Source organism: Phyllosticta citriasiana (genome assembly GCF_038021145.1).
Source record: "Phyllosticta citriasiana strain CBS 120426 chromosome Unknown IWZ02scaffold_5, whole genome shotgun sequence".
Lineage (NCBI taxonomy): Eukaryota > Fungi > Ascomycota > Dothideomycetes > Botryosphaeriales > Phyllostictaceae > Phyllosticta > Phyllosticta citriasiana.
This window is the reverse complement of record NW_027117282.1, coordinates 401,050-414,983: the sequence shown is the minus strand read 5'-3', so window position 1 is coordinate 414,983 and position 13,934 is coordinate 401,050. Positions and strand designations below refer to the sequence as shown.

The 13,934-nt window shown below is 56.3% G+C and overlaps 6 protein-coding genes across 6 annotated transcripts; 3 read left to right on the top strand and 3 right to left on the bottom strand.

The window, feature by feature from the left end:
- Positions 1-2,313: 2,313 nt before the first annotated feature.
- IWZ02DRAFT_366356 (uncharacterized protein) lies at positions 2,314-3,196 on the bottom strand (the record flags this gene model as incomplete). Its single annotated transcript, XM_066764360.1, has 2 exons — positions 2,314-2,776; positions 2,826-3,196. Coding segments are annotated over 2 exons (834 nt in total), but the record flags the coding sequence as incomplete, so codon positions are not given.
- Positions 3,197-4,350: 1,154 nt separating this feature from the next.
- IWZ02DRAFT_222468 (MRG-domain-containing protein) lies at positions 4,351-6,756 on the bottom strand. Its single transcript, XM_066762845.1, has 4 exons — positions 6,411-6,756; positions 5,935-6,184; positions 4,719-5,112; positions 4,351-4,668 (listed from the first exon to the last, which is right to left on the bottom strand). Exons 1-4 carry the CDS (start codon positions 6,572-6,574, stop codon positions 4,481-4,483), a joined length of 996 nt encoding a protein of 331 aa, XP_066623599.1. The 5' UTR covers positions 6,575-6,756; the 3' UTR covers positions 4,351-4,480.
- A 1-nt stretch (position 6,757) lies between these two features.
- On the top strand, positions 6,758-7,823 carry IWZ02DRAFT_222579 (Cnl2/NKP2 family protein-domain-containing protein). The gene has a single exon (XM_066762848.1). The coding sequence runs from the start codon at positions 6,899-6,901 to the stop codon at positions 7,511-7,513; it is 615 nt and encodes a 204-aa protein (XP_066623598.1). The 5' UTR covers positions 6,758-6,898; the 3' UTR covers positions 7,514-7,823.
- On the bottom strand, positions 7,686-9,799 carry IWZ02DRAFT_222522 (uncharacterized protein). Its single transcript, XM_066762847.1, has 4 exons — positions 9,334-9,799; positions 8,556-9,274; positions 8,295-8,505; positions 7,686-8,240 (listed from the first exon to the last, which is right to left on the bottom strand). Exons 1-4 carry the CDS (start codon positions 9,533-9,535, stop codon positions 7,858-7,860), a joined length of 1,515 nt encoding a protein of 504 aa, XP_066623597.1. The 5' UTR covers positions 9,536-9,799; the 3' UTR covers positions 7,686-7,857.
- Positions 9,800-9,838: 39 nt separating this feature from the next.
- IWZ02DRAFT_222492 (t-SNARE) lies at positions 9,839-10,947 on the top strand. The gene is made up of 3 exons (XM_066762846.1): positions 9,839-10,286; positions 10,354-10,763; positions 10,829-10,947. The coding sequence occupies exons 1-3, from the start codon at positions 10,107-10,109 to the stop codon at positions 10,914-10,916; spliced, it is 678 nt and encodes a 225-aa protein (XP_066623596.1). The 5' UTR covers positions 9,839-10,106; the 3' UTR covers positions 10,917-10,947.
- A 1,121-nt stretch (positions 10,948-12,068) lies between these two features.
- On the top strand, positions 12,069-13,471 carry IWZ02DRAFT_374959 (putative sodium bile acid cotransporter; the record flags this gene model as incomplete). The annotated part of the gene is made up of 2 exons (XM_066764790.1): positions 12,069-12,883; positions 12,988-13,471. 2 exons carry the CDS (start codon positions 12,069-12,071, stop codon positions 13,469-13,471), a joined length of 1,299 nt encoding a protein of 432 aa, XP_066623595.1.
- Between the last annotated feature and the right edge of the window lie 463 nt (positions 13,472-13,934).

Sequence of the window (13,934 nt, the reverse complement as noted above, 5' to 3'; positions counted from 1 at the left end):
ATCTACCCAACCACCCGGAAAAAGAAAAAAGATAAAAAGAAAAAAGAAAACCCCATTTCAACCCCCAAACTACGCTCCCTCCCCCCGCCCCATCCCCATCCTTAATCGCCGTTTCTTCTTCTCCACCCCAGCGCCGACAACTTCGCGCCACACATCCCTCTCCTTGTCCCTCGTCTTCCTCGCCTTCATCTTCATCTGAGTGTTGCTCTTAGTCTTACGTCTCCACGCCCACCCTCCCTTCCTCTCTTTCTTCTTCTCTTGCCCCCTCTCCTTTTCCGCATAATCATCACTTCCCCCATCCCCACCACCACGCCCAATCCCAGTCCACCCATTGCCACCTCCCGCGCGGCAAAGCTCTAAACTGCGGCTCGGCGGGTCGTCCGTTAGAGGCGTCGTTTCGCCTGCGTCGAGCGCTTCCATGTCTACCTCCTCGCCCTCTCCCTCTTCCAAATCCTCTTCTCTCGCTCCGTCCTCGTCAGAAACAGCTTCAAGCGACACGACGCGGCTGCGGGCGTCGTGGTACACGACGTCGTCGTCGGTGGCGAGGGATGATGGCGTGTAGACGTCGGAGCGGGTATAGTGGTACGCAGTGAGAGAGGCGGAAGGAGAAGGAGAACCAGGAGTGGCGTCTGCTGCTGCCGTCACTTTTCTTTGTTGTTTTGCCTTTTGACTGTTTACTCCGTCGTCCACAGCGCCGCCGATGACGAGCGCGGGCGCGGTGAAGGGCTGCTGCGCAAGCGCAGCCGTGGATTTCGAATTATCTACCTTCGCCGCCACTGCTGCTTCTACAGGAGCACGAGCAGCAGACTCGGCAGAAGCAGTGGTAGCCGAACCACCTTTTCTCCGCGCAGAACCACACCAATCTTCCCCCGGCCCCTCCTCCTCCTTCTCATCACCATCACTCATCAGAATCTCGCGCTCCAACTCTAACAGCTCATCGACAGCGCCGCCGTGGCACCCCCGACTGGCGGCGCGCCGCTTGGCCGCTTCGAAATGCGCCGTCGCCAGGGCGCGCGCCGTCGTTGATGACGAGTTGGATGCGGACGCGGCGGCGAGTGAGCTGTCGGTTGGCATCTTTTGGTCGTACGCGTCGACGTTGATCTTGTCGATGTGAGTACTGGCTTGGGCTTGAGCCTTGGCGGCAAGAGGGGGTGCGCGGGAGAGGCCGAGGACGGGAGACGGCGGAGGGGGAAGCTGTGTGGAGATGGGGGCAGATTTGGTGTCAGGGGAAGGGGCAGGGGGCATTGTTCCCAGTGGTGCAGGACGGGTCGACGAGCCCAAGTGAGGGGGCGGCGGTGGCAGCGGCAGCGGCAAGGGAGCAGTCCTGTCGCGATTCTTGCGCTGCCGACTGCGACTGCGATTGCGACTGCGGCCACGCGCATCCAGACTCTCTGCACTCTGTTTGCGCGCCCCGTCGTTCATGTTGGCAGCAGGGCCTCCGCTTTCTTCTCCTGTTTCTCCCCCTGCCCCTCGCCTTGCCCCTCGCCTTGCCCCTGGCACCTCCTGCAGCTCCACCGGCAGCCCCAGCCGCGTCTTCAACGCAAGCACGCTCTCCGCGCGACTGCGACTCCGCGCGCCCCGCGTCGATCGCCGCCGCATGCGCTCGTGCTGCCGCGCCAGCTGCCGCTGCTGCAAGTGGAGCTGGCCATGCCAAGCGTCGCCCTCGCCCCAGCCGTCGGCACCCAAGCCGAGGCTAAGCCCGTCGATTGGCGGGCAGGGACAGAGTTCGTGTCCGCGGCCGTGATGGCGGCCATGGTGTGAGAGTGGGTCGAGCGCACAGACGCCGCCATTGTCGTATTCGATGTCGTCGTCTTCGCCGCTGTTCGATGCCGACGACGACGTCGATGCGTAAAGGTAAGTGTCGCCCGCATGCCAGGGACGCAGCAGGTCGTTGTCGGAGCGGCAGTGCGCGTGTGCACGATTGCCTGGACTCTTGCTTCGGATGCTTGTGCCGGAGAGATCTAGGAGGCCGGACTCGAGGCACGCAGGCGGCGCAGTGTCTGCGCGAAACATTTCCGGTCGAGGGAAGTGGAGAGTGTTGGATGGTGGCAACTCTGCCCCGGGCGGGAGAAAGGGGAGAGCAGGGATAGACGGAGAAAAGTGCGAATCGCTGCGAGCAGTCTTGAAGCCGGGCTTCGACGTCGATTTGGGAGACAGGGACGCTGATGGTGGCGGATCGGCGACGGTGGTGCCAGTAAGACTCGGCCGGATTTTTCCACGAGTGCGAGCTCTTTTGGTGCGATTCGAATGGTAGCTAAAGGCAGGGGCTTGAGGAGATGGAAGGGAAGTGGCCGTATGCTGCGAGGTTTGGAGGTCAAATGCTCGGAGGTTGAAGAGGCGGCGAAGCAATGTCCAGGTATACGGTAGGTTTGCAACCAAAAGCGACGTGCTGCTTTCCCGGGTATACCAAAAGGTCCAAGCCTGGCCGTAAGGATTCGTAAAGCTGTAGTACTTGTTGAGTATCGAAGCCAGAACGACAAAGATGCCCAGTCCAAAGATGATGCTCAGGACAAGCTTGCGGTGCAGCGGCAACTGGCTCCGGACCACCATCTGCAGCGCAAGCACGAGGAGGAAGAGGTCCGAGGAAATGTTGAAGACGGCATTAGTGATGAGGTGATCAGTCGCGGCATTGCATTGAAGATTCGGCGTGGGCACAGCCCAGTAGTTGTGGAAAGGGCGGCACCAGACGCCAAAGTAAAAGATCTCCATGAATATGAATCCAAAGGCGACATAGGCGGCGAGTATCTTGACGACAAAGTTTTCTCTGAGGGCAATGCTGCAAACAAATCAGTGACCGTAAAGTTGGGATGCACGCTAAGGCGTACTTTAGGACGTACGTCAAGCGGTAGTACATGATGAGAAGACAAGCCTTGACTGCCCAGACTGTCGCGCATTGGCATTGCTCCACGGCCAGGACAAGCTTGCTCCCAAACACCCGCGAGCTGATTTGCGAAGGAGTCAAGGAGCGGAAATCATAGCCGGGAGGAAAGAGGTTGGTCTCGCTGTCGGCCACCATGTTGATGGTGACGACGAGAGTGGTATAGAAACACAGAGCGGCGAACATGAGCCAATCGTCGACTTGGAGCCTCTTGACGTCTCCACGGAACAGTAGGGTTCGAGAGACGAAGCGGGCTATGGCGACGACCATGACGCAAGAGTACCATATCCAGGACTCTGCGCGGAGACAAAGGCCCATGGTGGGCTCTCGGGCACAGCGTGCGCGGGTTGGAACGAGGACCAGGCGGGTTGATAAGCGGTGCTACGAGTAACTGGCGTGGGATCGACTCTCAGGACTCGATAAGAATGTCATGGTAGCATCGACAAAAGAATTGACGATGGAAGGAATCGGCGGAAGCGCAGCAAGCCAACTCGGAGACCGGAGGCGACAGGGTGGAAAGAGAATGATGAAAAAGGTCGGCGGCGCGTGGAGGAAAGACCGAAGCAGCAGGGTAGCTGAGAAGCACATCCGAACAAGCTTCTTTTCTCTGGCGGGTACGAAGATTAAAGACTCAACAAGCCAAGGCCGAGAGACAGGGCCACGCCGCGCAACGGAGAGGACGTGGGAGACGACGAGCCACTTCTGGGGCAGCGAGTTATTAGAGGAAAGATGGGCGCATGGAGGGGTTGGATTTTGTATGAATGAATTCACTGTATGGGGGTGGAGCGCCTTGAGAAAGAGGCCGCCTCCGGGCAAAAATAAGGACTCGAGAGATGCAAAGAGGGAGGATCGAGTGGACGGCGGTAAAGGACACGACGATAAGGGCAACCTTAAGGAAGCTTGTGCTTCTGTTGTCGGTCCCGTTGCGGTCGTGTCAGCGGGAGAGTGAGCTGATGGTTGTCAACATCCAACAACCACCAGGACCGACAGCGCCAGACCCAAGCCGGTTTCCCTTGCCTCGATGCCCAGAGCGACTCAGGCCCCCCGATTTCGTGACATTTTGCTGAGCCACAGCCGTCTCGATTCGACGTCCCATCTGCAGAGACCCACTCGCAACCCGCCAATCCACGTGCCCCGCCATGAGGTACGACGTTGCGACTGCTGCGTGGCTTTGGGAACGAGTTGCGTTGCTATGGTGTGTTCCCAAACACCAACCCAGGACGATATCATGGGCTCAATTTATGCTATCCAGTGGCTCCTTTCCGCATCGGCCTGCCCGTGCTCGCTCGCCTTTTCCCATTCCGATTCCTGCCCGAGCGAGCAGTCCCTTGACCGACCGTAACCCCCGCGTTGTTCCTGTCAATGGGAGCCCGCCCACATACGCAACATGCAGGGCGTCTCGGGGATGATGCAGGGGTGGTTCGTGAAAATACCAAAAAAAAAAAAAAAGAAAAGAAAAGAAACAAAAAACAAGTCGCCATCTTCAACAACCGGGTAGACGCCTCATATGCGCCCGAGGACAATCGATCCCCAAACCTTGTGCTTGCGCAGACAAAATGAAAAATGGTGCAGTCGTGGTGCCGCTCCTTTCCTGGCTAGCTCTCAGTGCTTCTCGTCGCCCTTGGCCTTTTCAATGTACTCTTGGTCCGCCGGGTAGTACTCGTGGCGGAAGATCTTGGGAATCACTTCGTCTCTGGCCATCCACATGGTGAACTTGAGCAGCTCCTCGCGCAGCCGGTTGACCGACTGAGGGTCCATGTTGGTCTGTGCAATGAGATCGGGTAATGAAACTGCCCACTGTCAGCCTTTTCGCACCTCGATGAGTAATTGTGCTCTCTACCAAGCAGCCGCAGAAGAAACTCCCCACCGTAGACCTGCGCCGGACTGCGGCCCGAATATGCTGGTGGACCGCCGCGAGTCTCCATCAACTTGTGCGTTTCCAGGTACTGATCACGCTCGAAGCGGTACAGCAGAATGCGGCCTAAGGCCTTGTTGAAGTACTCTTGAATGCCTTGCAGCACCTCTTCCAGAATGTCCATGTCGGCGCTACCACGAATGCGATTCTTCTGTTCGTGTCCTTGGTACATCAAGCAGATGACCTTGACGGAAACCGTGCTTGGAAGTCTGACGAGATGGAGATTCTTGGTGATTTGCTCCCAGTCGTCAACGAGCAGAGACTTGAGCTTGTCGGGCATCGGGATGCGCACAGCCGGTCTGGTGCGGAATTGCTCCTCCTGGGCATCATGTCAGCTGAAGCTCAATGCCAGTATGTCAACAAACAAAGTCAAGAAGTAATGGCAAAACGAAGCAGTTGCAAGAAGACAGTACTGTGTGCGAAGGCCGGTTCCAATTTTGGAGGACTCTCAAGTGGGCGTCCTCAGCAGTTGTCGTCCTTTTGGCTCTCCTCACTCCTTTGGGCGGTCCGGATGGCCTCTGCGGCTCCTCAGAGTCTTCAAATCTGACGCGCTTGCCCTTGGAGGCAGTTTTCTTTTTGGTGGGTTTTCTTCCAGGTGGCTGCTTGCGCGGAGCCTCGACTTCTATTGTCGTGTTTCGTCCCCAGTTTTGGAGAACCTTGACGTAAGGCAGCGTAGGATGTGTGCTGGCGAGCTTCAGCCCCTTTGGTGGTCGAGGTCCAGACTGCGGCTGCTCTTCTTCCCGCTTCCGTTTTGAGGCGGTAGACTTGATGGAACCTGGAGCTTCTGGAGCGGAAATCTTGCAACCGGCCGCTTTGGCACGAGCCTCCAGACGGGCGACCTCATGCAGTGGATCCAGGCATTTGGCCCTTGTCGTGACCTCTGCCGTGGCCTTTACTTTCGCTCGCGTGGAAACCATAGTGGGTGAATGAGGAAAACTAGAGTGATGGGCAAAGACGTTGCAGTGAAAAGGTACAGGGAGCAAGGAATTGTCCAAAGGTTGAGAGGTGTAGAGGAGTAAAAAATGAGAGACTTGGAGGCAGAGCCTCGATCACAGCGGAAAAAACAACGCGGACGCCAGAGTGAAGTGAAAGCAAGTGAAGAGCAAAAATCACGTGCAAGGAGAATGGGAAAGCCACCTACCCTCTCAATCTCAAAGTCGCGTCCCCTCTTGCGGCCAGCCAGGCTGGTCGAGCCGGCGGGCGTCTCGCGGCCCTCGCTGCCGCGCGTGGAGCTCATGTCCGTCACCTTCTTCTTGTGCGAAGAAGACGCGCCCTTAGCCGCCGTGCTGCTGCGCCGAATCGCCTCCATCTCCTTGCGCAGGCTGGCCGCCAGCTCGCGATTCTCGTCCGTCAGCTTGCGCAACCGGTCCTGTGGGACCCAGTCGTCCCATCTACAGAGGTTGGGCCGTCAGTTGCTGCTTCGCTTGCGCCAGGGCAGGTGAGTGGAATGAAAATTCTTTTTCCAGGCGCATCGACTCATGTCCGTCAAGGTAAACGACGGACGCTCGTGCAATGGCGCCGGAGGTGAGTGATGACGAAAAGGCGGCAAAGTGATGTGCTCTCGCCGACGACAGAAGTGAACCAAGGTGGCTTGAGGGAGTGGGCGCATCAACTCACGTGGCTTTCCAGCCCTTGTAGTGGACCTTGTACTGATATGGCGACTTTTTGTCGCTCGGATCTACCTGCTTGACGTCCAAGACCTTTGCTTCGTAGAGGAGTTCGTGATGGAAGCACAAGGCCTTCTCATCCTTTTGGAAGTAGGGTTGGGACGAAGGCGCCATGGCTGACAACGAAGCAGATGTTGTGATTTGTGATTACGCAGGTGAGGGTAGGATGGAAGTAGTCACCTTGCAACAGTCTTCTCTCTCGGGCGTGAGTGGGTGTATAGGTAGGTCCTGAGGCGTTCACGTGGAGTCGAGCGGGCTGGGGAAGGTGGGTGGTGAGTTTGATGGCGTCCTAGCTTGTCCGTCCCGGCGCGTCGTCCTCTCCTCGCTTGGGTGCCAACGCGTCTCCCGGACCACCAAACAACATCCAATCTCTGCCTCCTCCGTGCTCCTCCTTTCTGTCTTTTCCGTCGATCGACTGCTCTCGTACCCATCCTGACAATGCCGCACACTGAAACGTCCATCCTCTCCGACTTTCTCCTCCGACCCGCTCCTCTGACCAACGTAATCACACTGCAGCAATTCATCGACCTCTTCCCGCGTGCGCAAGCCTCCAATCCCGCCATCCCACGGCTGTATCGCGAGCTCCAGCACCAACGCGCAACCGATATTGATGATGTGAAGCGCTTCATTGCTGGCGAGGCGAAGCGCGGCGAGCAGCAGGCGCGCCAGATTGCCAAGCGTCGAAGAAAAGAGGAGAGGGGAGAATTGGAAGAGGCGGGGCTTACGCCAGACGAGCGCTTAGACGTTCAAATGGATGAGGACTTGTATGGACCCTCGGGTGCATCGTTTGCGCGCAGACATGGAAAGAGGACCATTGCGGACCTGCTGCAAGTTATGGAGGAGGCCGAAAGGGATTTGGACACGGAAATTGGCGAGATGGAGAAAGAAGCGCAGGCGATACTTGGTGATATCAGGAAATCAGTCGATGATCTCAGCGATCTTCGCTATGGAAAATTCCCCAAGCCTGCGGCTGGAGGAGAAGAGCTCGGCCAAGACACCGTCGAGACACTCAAGCAATTGCAAGCCATTTGCGCTCAGGCTGGTGAGGGCTGAACGGATGTCCTTCGAACACTTCGAACACTCTTCGCAACCGAGCCTAGCGCCGGACACACTTCATCGATATTGCGTCTTAGGAAATAGACCGCCAACAGCTGAGGGTTGAGACCAACGCATTTTCAGAACTTCTCACCTCGGAGCTTCAAAAACAAGCCCACTGGGCAAACCCCTCCACCAGCCAAATTAGCAAGGTTCTGCCATATCTAAGCGTGAGAGAATAGAAGCGGGATACGCGTTCATCAAGTAAAAACGCCTAGAGGATGCATCGCCAAGACAAAAAACGCGCAACAGCTCCCCTACCAAAACTCTCCCCAATACCGCACATGCGTCATTACCAACCCTCAGTTCATCGTCTTCCTCCTGCTGCTTGTCCTCCGTTTGAGTTTATTGGTCTTACTTGGGATAGTAAAGAGTCCCAAGAAAAGTTCAAGAATTCTGATGATAATCGAGATTAATTGGATCACAACTCTTACCGCATGATCCTTGGTGCTGAACACAGGAGAATTGCCTCGAATCATCTTGGTTTCGACTCGCTCCCATGGCACATTGCCGCCGAAGTGGTCGCAGGCAATATTTATGCCAGAGAGAAAGCCATCCTCGTGGAAGCCGTATCTGGTCCACGCTCCTGCGTACCAGACGCCCCTTGTGCCTTGGATTTTGTCGAGCTGTCCCTGGTAGTAGACAGCATTGGCAGTATAGAGAGGATGGGTGTACGGAATGTTTGCTTTAAAGTTGTCAGAAACAAGAAGAGAGCGCCTTGTCCGGGGGATGAGTTTACCTTGAGTCAATTCCGGCTTTGGTGGATGGGGAGGGTTCATGGTCACCAAAACATCGCCGTACTTGGAAACCGGAATATGTTGCAGAATGTTCATGTTGTAAGTCAAAGAGACGAGACCGAGTGCGCCTGCGGGCGAGCCATTGGGGCTTCTGGGGTTCGAGGTTGTCAAATAATTCCATGCAGACCATGTCGCGCGATTGCGGGGCATGAGCTGAATTCTTGTCAGCACCTAGACTTTCGAGACTCGCAAAGCAATCTCACAGAAACATCTGAATGAAGATATGCTCTATTCAGCGTGGTGTGGAAGGCACCAAGTATCTTGAGCTCCTCGGCCGAGGCTGATGGGGCAATGATCTCCCAGGCTTGATCTCCGTGGCACGCCAGTAATACCTGGTCAAAGACTTGCTCTCTGCCTCTGGCGAATCGGAGCGCAACCTTGCCGTCGGGGGTGTTTCTCAGGTTTCTTACTCCGCTGGAAAGGTGAACTCGTTCTCGGGGGAAATCTTTCATCACAGCGTCGATGTAGTTTCGGGATCCTCCCTTGACGTTCAGCCAAGCAGGACGCTCTGTGATGGTGTTGAGCAAGTGGTGATTCCACAGGAACCGGACCAGGGTGACTGCCGGAAAGTCGAGGGCACACTTGTCTGCGCCTGTGCTCCAAACACAGGCAGTCATGGGGATGAGGTAGTTGTCCCTAAATGCGGCAGAGTAGCCCTCGCGATCGAGATATCGGCCAATGCTCAGATTAAGGCTCACGCTGGACTCGTCTTTGAGGAGGTCTAGCGCGAATTGGTTGAAGCGTATTATGTCGAAGATCATGCGCCAATGGGACGGGCGAAAGAGGTTGGAGCGCTGTGCGAAAATGGCACTGAGAGAAGTGCCTGCCCATTCGAATTTGCCTTGGTCTCTCGATATGCCAAAGGTCATTTCCGTCTTGTTGGTTTCGACATTGAGGTGCTTCAGGAAAGATTGAAAGTTTGCTGCCACAACGAAATCAATACCCGAGGCATACAAGAAAGATATAAGTGGGGATACTGACGGTACGTTGCAGTGTTTAGCACAATGAAGCCGGTGTCAACGGGAACGGTTTCATCGCCATGCTTGAAGTCGAGGGTGTTGGTGTGGCCGCCCAAGCGGTCATTGGCTTCGAAGAGGTGAACATCATGATCGGTGTCGCGCAGGGCGTACAAGGCGCCAATGCCCGTGACGCCGCTGCCAACAATGGCGATCGATTTGGTCATGGCGTCGGAGAAAGGATCTGATGTAAGGTACTGAGGTGCCGTGATTCACAGGATGAGCAATGACATCATCAATTCAGAGAGACGTGATTGTGGGATTGCCCTGGAGAGAGCGAACGAGAGAGTCGAGAGAGAGAGTCGAGAGAAGCAGCGGAGAGAGACAGGGCTATGTAGGGGCAGCAGGAAGGAGTTCGGTTGCGTCTTTGATTGCTAACTAGCGTTCGGGTCGTCACGATCCAGAGCAGCCACAACCATCGACGCGTGCCAAGCCAGCCCACACGAGGTTTAGCCCGTGCTTCCTCCTCCGCCCGCGGCGAGACCACCTGGCGCTCATTGACCACTCTCGTCCACGACCACCGCCCAGCTACTGCCCGCCCCTTCTGGTCATCTCTGACCATTATCCTATTCGCTCTCCCCCACCTCGACTCTTGCGCTCCTCTTCGCTGCTCCGACACGCCCTCCACGCGCCGCTGAAACCCTCGAGGCACCAGTCCGCCCTCGCGCAACCTCTGCTGTTGCCGCCCGCGACCTGCCCGTCTACCGTCCGATCGCCTATCTCTCCATCAAAGACAACATGACCGACATTCTCGACTCCGAGGCCGGGTCCGAGCGCTTTGGCAGCTATGAAGCTGAGCTCAAGCTCGTCCAGGCCGACCTGACGCAAAAGCTCGATCAGATTCCGGAGTTGGCCGGCGAGCCCCGGAAAGCCGCAATACGCCAGGCTGAAAGAGCACTGGAAGAGGCCAAGGAGCTGGTAATTTTGCCCAAATTGCTGCAGGCGGCGCAAACCAGCACGCGGCGTGACTAACCTCCGCAACCAGTTGGACCAAATGCGCATCGAAAAACCAAACATTCCCGCCCCGGCCAAGAACAAGGTCAACCAGCGCTTCCGCAACTCGCAACACGACATGGACGAGCTCGGCCGCAAGCTCAAGTCTCTCTCCTCCGACAAGCGCGCCCTCTTTGGCAACCGCTACAAGGACGACCCTACGCACGATGATCAGCTCGAACAAAGGCAGCAGTTGCTCTCGGGCACTGAGAGGCTGGAGCGCAGCAGTGGTCGTCTGCGCGAGTCGCAGCGCATTGCCTTGGAGACGGAGGACATTGGCCGAAACACTTTGAGTGACTTGGCCGCACAGAGAGAGACGATTGAACATACGAGAGGCAATCTGCTCGAGAGCGAAGGCTACACAGACAGGAGCATCAAAACTCTGCGGGGGATGGCTCGTAGGTACAGTCTCCCCTTCACCCTCCAGACGCGGCACATGTCAAGTCGTGGTACTGACAAGGACTCAGGATGGCTACGAATCGGATAATTACCATCGCCATCATCACGGTGCTTGTAATTCTAATCATTGCCGTCATTGTAAGCAAATTCAGGTAATCTCGTCAGGGGGTTCGAGATAGCAGGAGAAGGCGTTTGGGAGGGTTCCTAAAGAGATATCGGTCTCTCGGCAGCGGAGTTGGGAAGCAATCATCACGTCACCTTCGTTTGCAACAAGTCTATACCCGCAAGCCCTTCGAATTGTTTCTTTTATTGCGTCGGGCAACATTTTCGAAAGGTTTGTTTCTCCCGCCGGCTCGCAAGATCTGGACCCTGGCCCCCGTTAGCTTTGAGTCGGTTTTCGCGAGCAGTATTGCAAGAAACCAACTCGTCCCACGATGCTACGTTTCGCCTTCGTGTTGGCAAGTCCAGACAAAAGAACAAGAGGGCGAAGTGGCTGCCGCGACAGGGACGGAGTCTGGAAGAAACACCGTGTGAGTCTTGTAAATTTTGAGTTGGGTACAGTGCAACCAGTGTTTGAATGCAAGGAAGTCTCGTGCAGTCTAACATGGGGCTTAATGGTAAAAATTAGCGACACGCTTGGTAAGCTCTGTCTCTGTCTATCTGTCTTGTAAGCTCGCATGGTGCCTCTTCCTCTGAATGCGAAGGAGCTGGGTGATGTTTCCTATCCGCGGTTTATTTGCAAAACGAATTCTCCTCATCAAGAAAGGCTTCTAGGTCAAGGCAGTAAGAGGCTTCCCGTTGTATCCCACCAAAGAACATGCATGCGCCCTGATATTTACCGTCTTATGGTTTTGGTGTAGTAGAACCCAGCGTGGCTAGCGCACCCTGCAGCGCCACCATGCCGACTAACCGAGCACCGATGTCGCAACCCAGCTGCTACTTTCGACTTTATCAGTCAACGTCAATCCTGCGCCTCCCACTCACAGCATTGCAGGCCTGCACTGACTGTGCGGCGGGCTGAAAGTTCAACCGCAGAAATGCACTTCTTCCATCAAACACCTCGAACCACAAACGCAAAAGTTGAGCCTCGACGACGACGAAGAGCCACGAAGACGGCGGTAAAGAGCTAGGGAAAAGATGGGCCATGATAAGACGATGCAGCTGAGGGTAAAGGAAGAAGACAGCACTGGGACAGACGACGTGCGCCGTCAAGAGTCACCAACGCCTGCGGCTTATCCGTCATCGCCAGAAGAAGAGAGGGAGAACCATCAACACCAAGGATCCAACAAGGATACAGCGCATACGAGCATGACGACCATTCCAACCACCAATTTTTCTCCACAAGCCGCACCTCCAGCCTCATGTCCCTCTTCCCGTGCACCCAGCGCCCACCAACCCAACGATCTGCTCCCCCAACCGCTGCACAAGCTTCTCAAGCTGCTCCTATCCCAATGGCTCATGTTCGGGCTGGGCCTGGTTTGCCTCCTTGCCTACCTATTCCCACACGTAGCGGCCCACGGCGGCGTCATCCGCTCCGAATACAGCATCCTGTACGGCGCCGTCGCCATCATCTTCTTCATTTCAGGGCTGAGCCTTGCACCCCGCGCGCTCCTGGTGCACGCGCTCAACTGGCGGCTGCATTTGTTGGTGCAAGGCTTCTGCTTCTTGGCGTGCCCCGTCAGCGTATACGTGCTGGTGCGCATCGTCGACGCGGGAGATGGCGCGGCGGGCAGCATCGATCGCGCGGTCCTCGTCGGCTGGCTCCTCACGGCCTGCACCCCGACGACGATTGCGTCCAACGTCGTCATGACGCGGGCGGCGGGCGGCGACGAGGCGGCGGCGCTCGTCGAGGTGCTGTTGGGCAATGTGTTTGGTCCCGTTATCAGCCCGGCATGGACCGTGGCGCTGATTCCGCATAATGCGCGGTTTGCGGCGTGGAGTGGCGATGCGGGCAACTTGACGGGCATGTATGGGAGCGTTTTTCGCCTGCTCGGCTTGAGCGTCTATCTGCCGCTGGTCGCGGGGCAGTGCGTGCGGTGGGCGTGGCCGGAGCGGACGGCATGGTGCGTGGGGAGGTTATATCTGGGCAAGGTTGGAACAATCTGTCTGTTGCTGTTGATCTGGTGTGTACACTTTCTTTCCTCCCTTTCCCTGCTCGCCACGGACACTGAGAAGGTGGTGGTGATTGATTTACGAGGTCTTACGTTGACCGCTTCATGCAAAACAGGTCATCTTTCTCCTCATGCTTTGCAACATCGGCGCTGCAATCCCTCTCCACGCCCACCATCCTCCTCGTAGTCTTCCTCAACATCGCCATCTACCTCTTCTGGACGCTCCTCTGCTTCTCCTTCTCCCGCCTGCCCCCTTCCATCTCCCTCCGCACGCGCAACATCATCCGTGGCTTCAACAAGCGCGAGACCGTCGCCATTTGCTTCTGCGGGCCTGCGAAGACGGCTGCCCTCGGCATCCCGCTGCTCTATTCAATGTGGGACGGCTTGGACTCGCAGACAAAGGCGAAGATGAGCATTCCTGTCATTCTGTACACGACGGAGCAGGTATTTTGCGCGCATTTCTTGGCCGCGCTGTTTAAGAGGTGGATTGCCAGGGATGGTGAGAAGAGGAGTGTTAGTGAAGAGGAGGATGAAGACAATCAACAGCAACAACAGTCACACGCATCTGAAGCGTTGCAGATGCGACGGACCGAAGCGTAGTGTTGAGCCTGATCTTTGAAAGACGCGTAGGTGCGCTAATTGGGGGTTGACACGGACAGGAAGCATTCAGACTCCAGCTCGCAGAAACCAGAAGTGCGGGAGAAATTTGCGATCCATAGCATTGCAGTATCGTGACGGTTCATCTAAGGCATGCAAACATCAGACCCGCCGCGAACAGAGTTGCCCTGTCACGAATTGTCAGTATCGGTCTTACTCTGCGTACTCCTAATGGACTTGTCTAGCATGGCAAGTTTTGAGTTGACACGGCTTTGAATATTGGCCGTAACAATGGCTATCCGCTTCTACAGACAGCATGTCCACCCATCAAATGGATGCTACAATCCGCATCAAGGATGGGACATCCTGTCATCATAGCATAACCAGCGGTCAAAAGCAAAGAGAAAGAATGGTCTGTTCAGAAGCCGCAAAGGATAAGCCTGTTGTCAACGGACCCCCTCCGCTT

Bases quoted from the DNA above. Each gene is read 5' to 3' on its own strand.
- IWZ02DRAFT_222522 (XM_066762847.1), bottom strand. From the start codon at position 9,535: ATGACCAAATCGATCGCCATTGTTGGCAGCGGCGTCACGGGCATTGGC. The intron at 9,275-9,333 runs GTCAGTATCCCC...TCGTTGTGGCAG, and splicing joins GCTAAACACTGCAACGTACC to CAAACTTTCAATCTTTCCTG. The intron at 8,241-8,294 runs GTAAACTCATCC...ACAACTTTAAAG, and splicing joins AAAGCCGGAATTGACTCAAG to CAAACATTCCGTACACCCAT.
- IWZ02DRAFT_222579 (XM_066762848.1), top strand. From the start codon at position 6,899: ATGCCGCACACTGAAACGTCCATCCTCTCCGACTTTCTCCTCCGACCC.
- IWZ02DRAFT_222468 (XM_066762845.1), bottom strand. From the start codon at position 6,574: ATGGCGCCTTCGTCCCAACCCTACTTCCAAAAGGATGAGAAGGCCTTG. The intron at 5,113-5,934 runs GTAGGTGGCTTT...CATGATGCCCAG, and splicing joins GCGACTTTGAGATTGAGAGG to GAGGAGCAATTCCGCACCAG. The intron at 4,669-4,718 runs GTAGAGAGCACA...GACAGTGGGCAG, and splicing joins GTTTCTTCTGCGGCTGCTTG to TTTCATTACCCGATCTCATT.
- IWZ02DRAFT_222492 (XM_066762846.1), top strand. From the start codon at position 10,107: ATGACCGACATTCTCGACTCCGAGGCCGGGTCCGAGCGCTTTGGCAGC. The intron at 10,287-10,353 runs GTAATTTTGCCC...CTCCGCAACCAG, and splicing joins TGGAAGAGGCCAAGGAGCTG to TTGGACCAAATGCGCATCGA. The intron at 10,764-10,828 runs GTACAGTCTCCC...ACAAGGACTCAG, and splicing joins CTGCGGGGGATGGCTCGTAG to GATGGCTACGAATCGGATAA.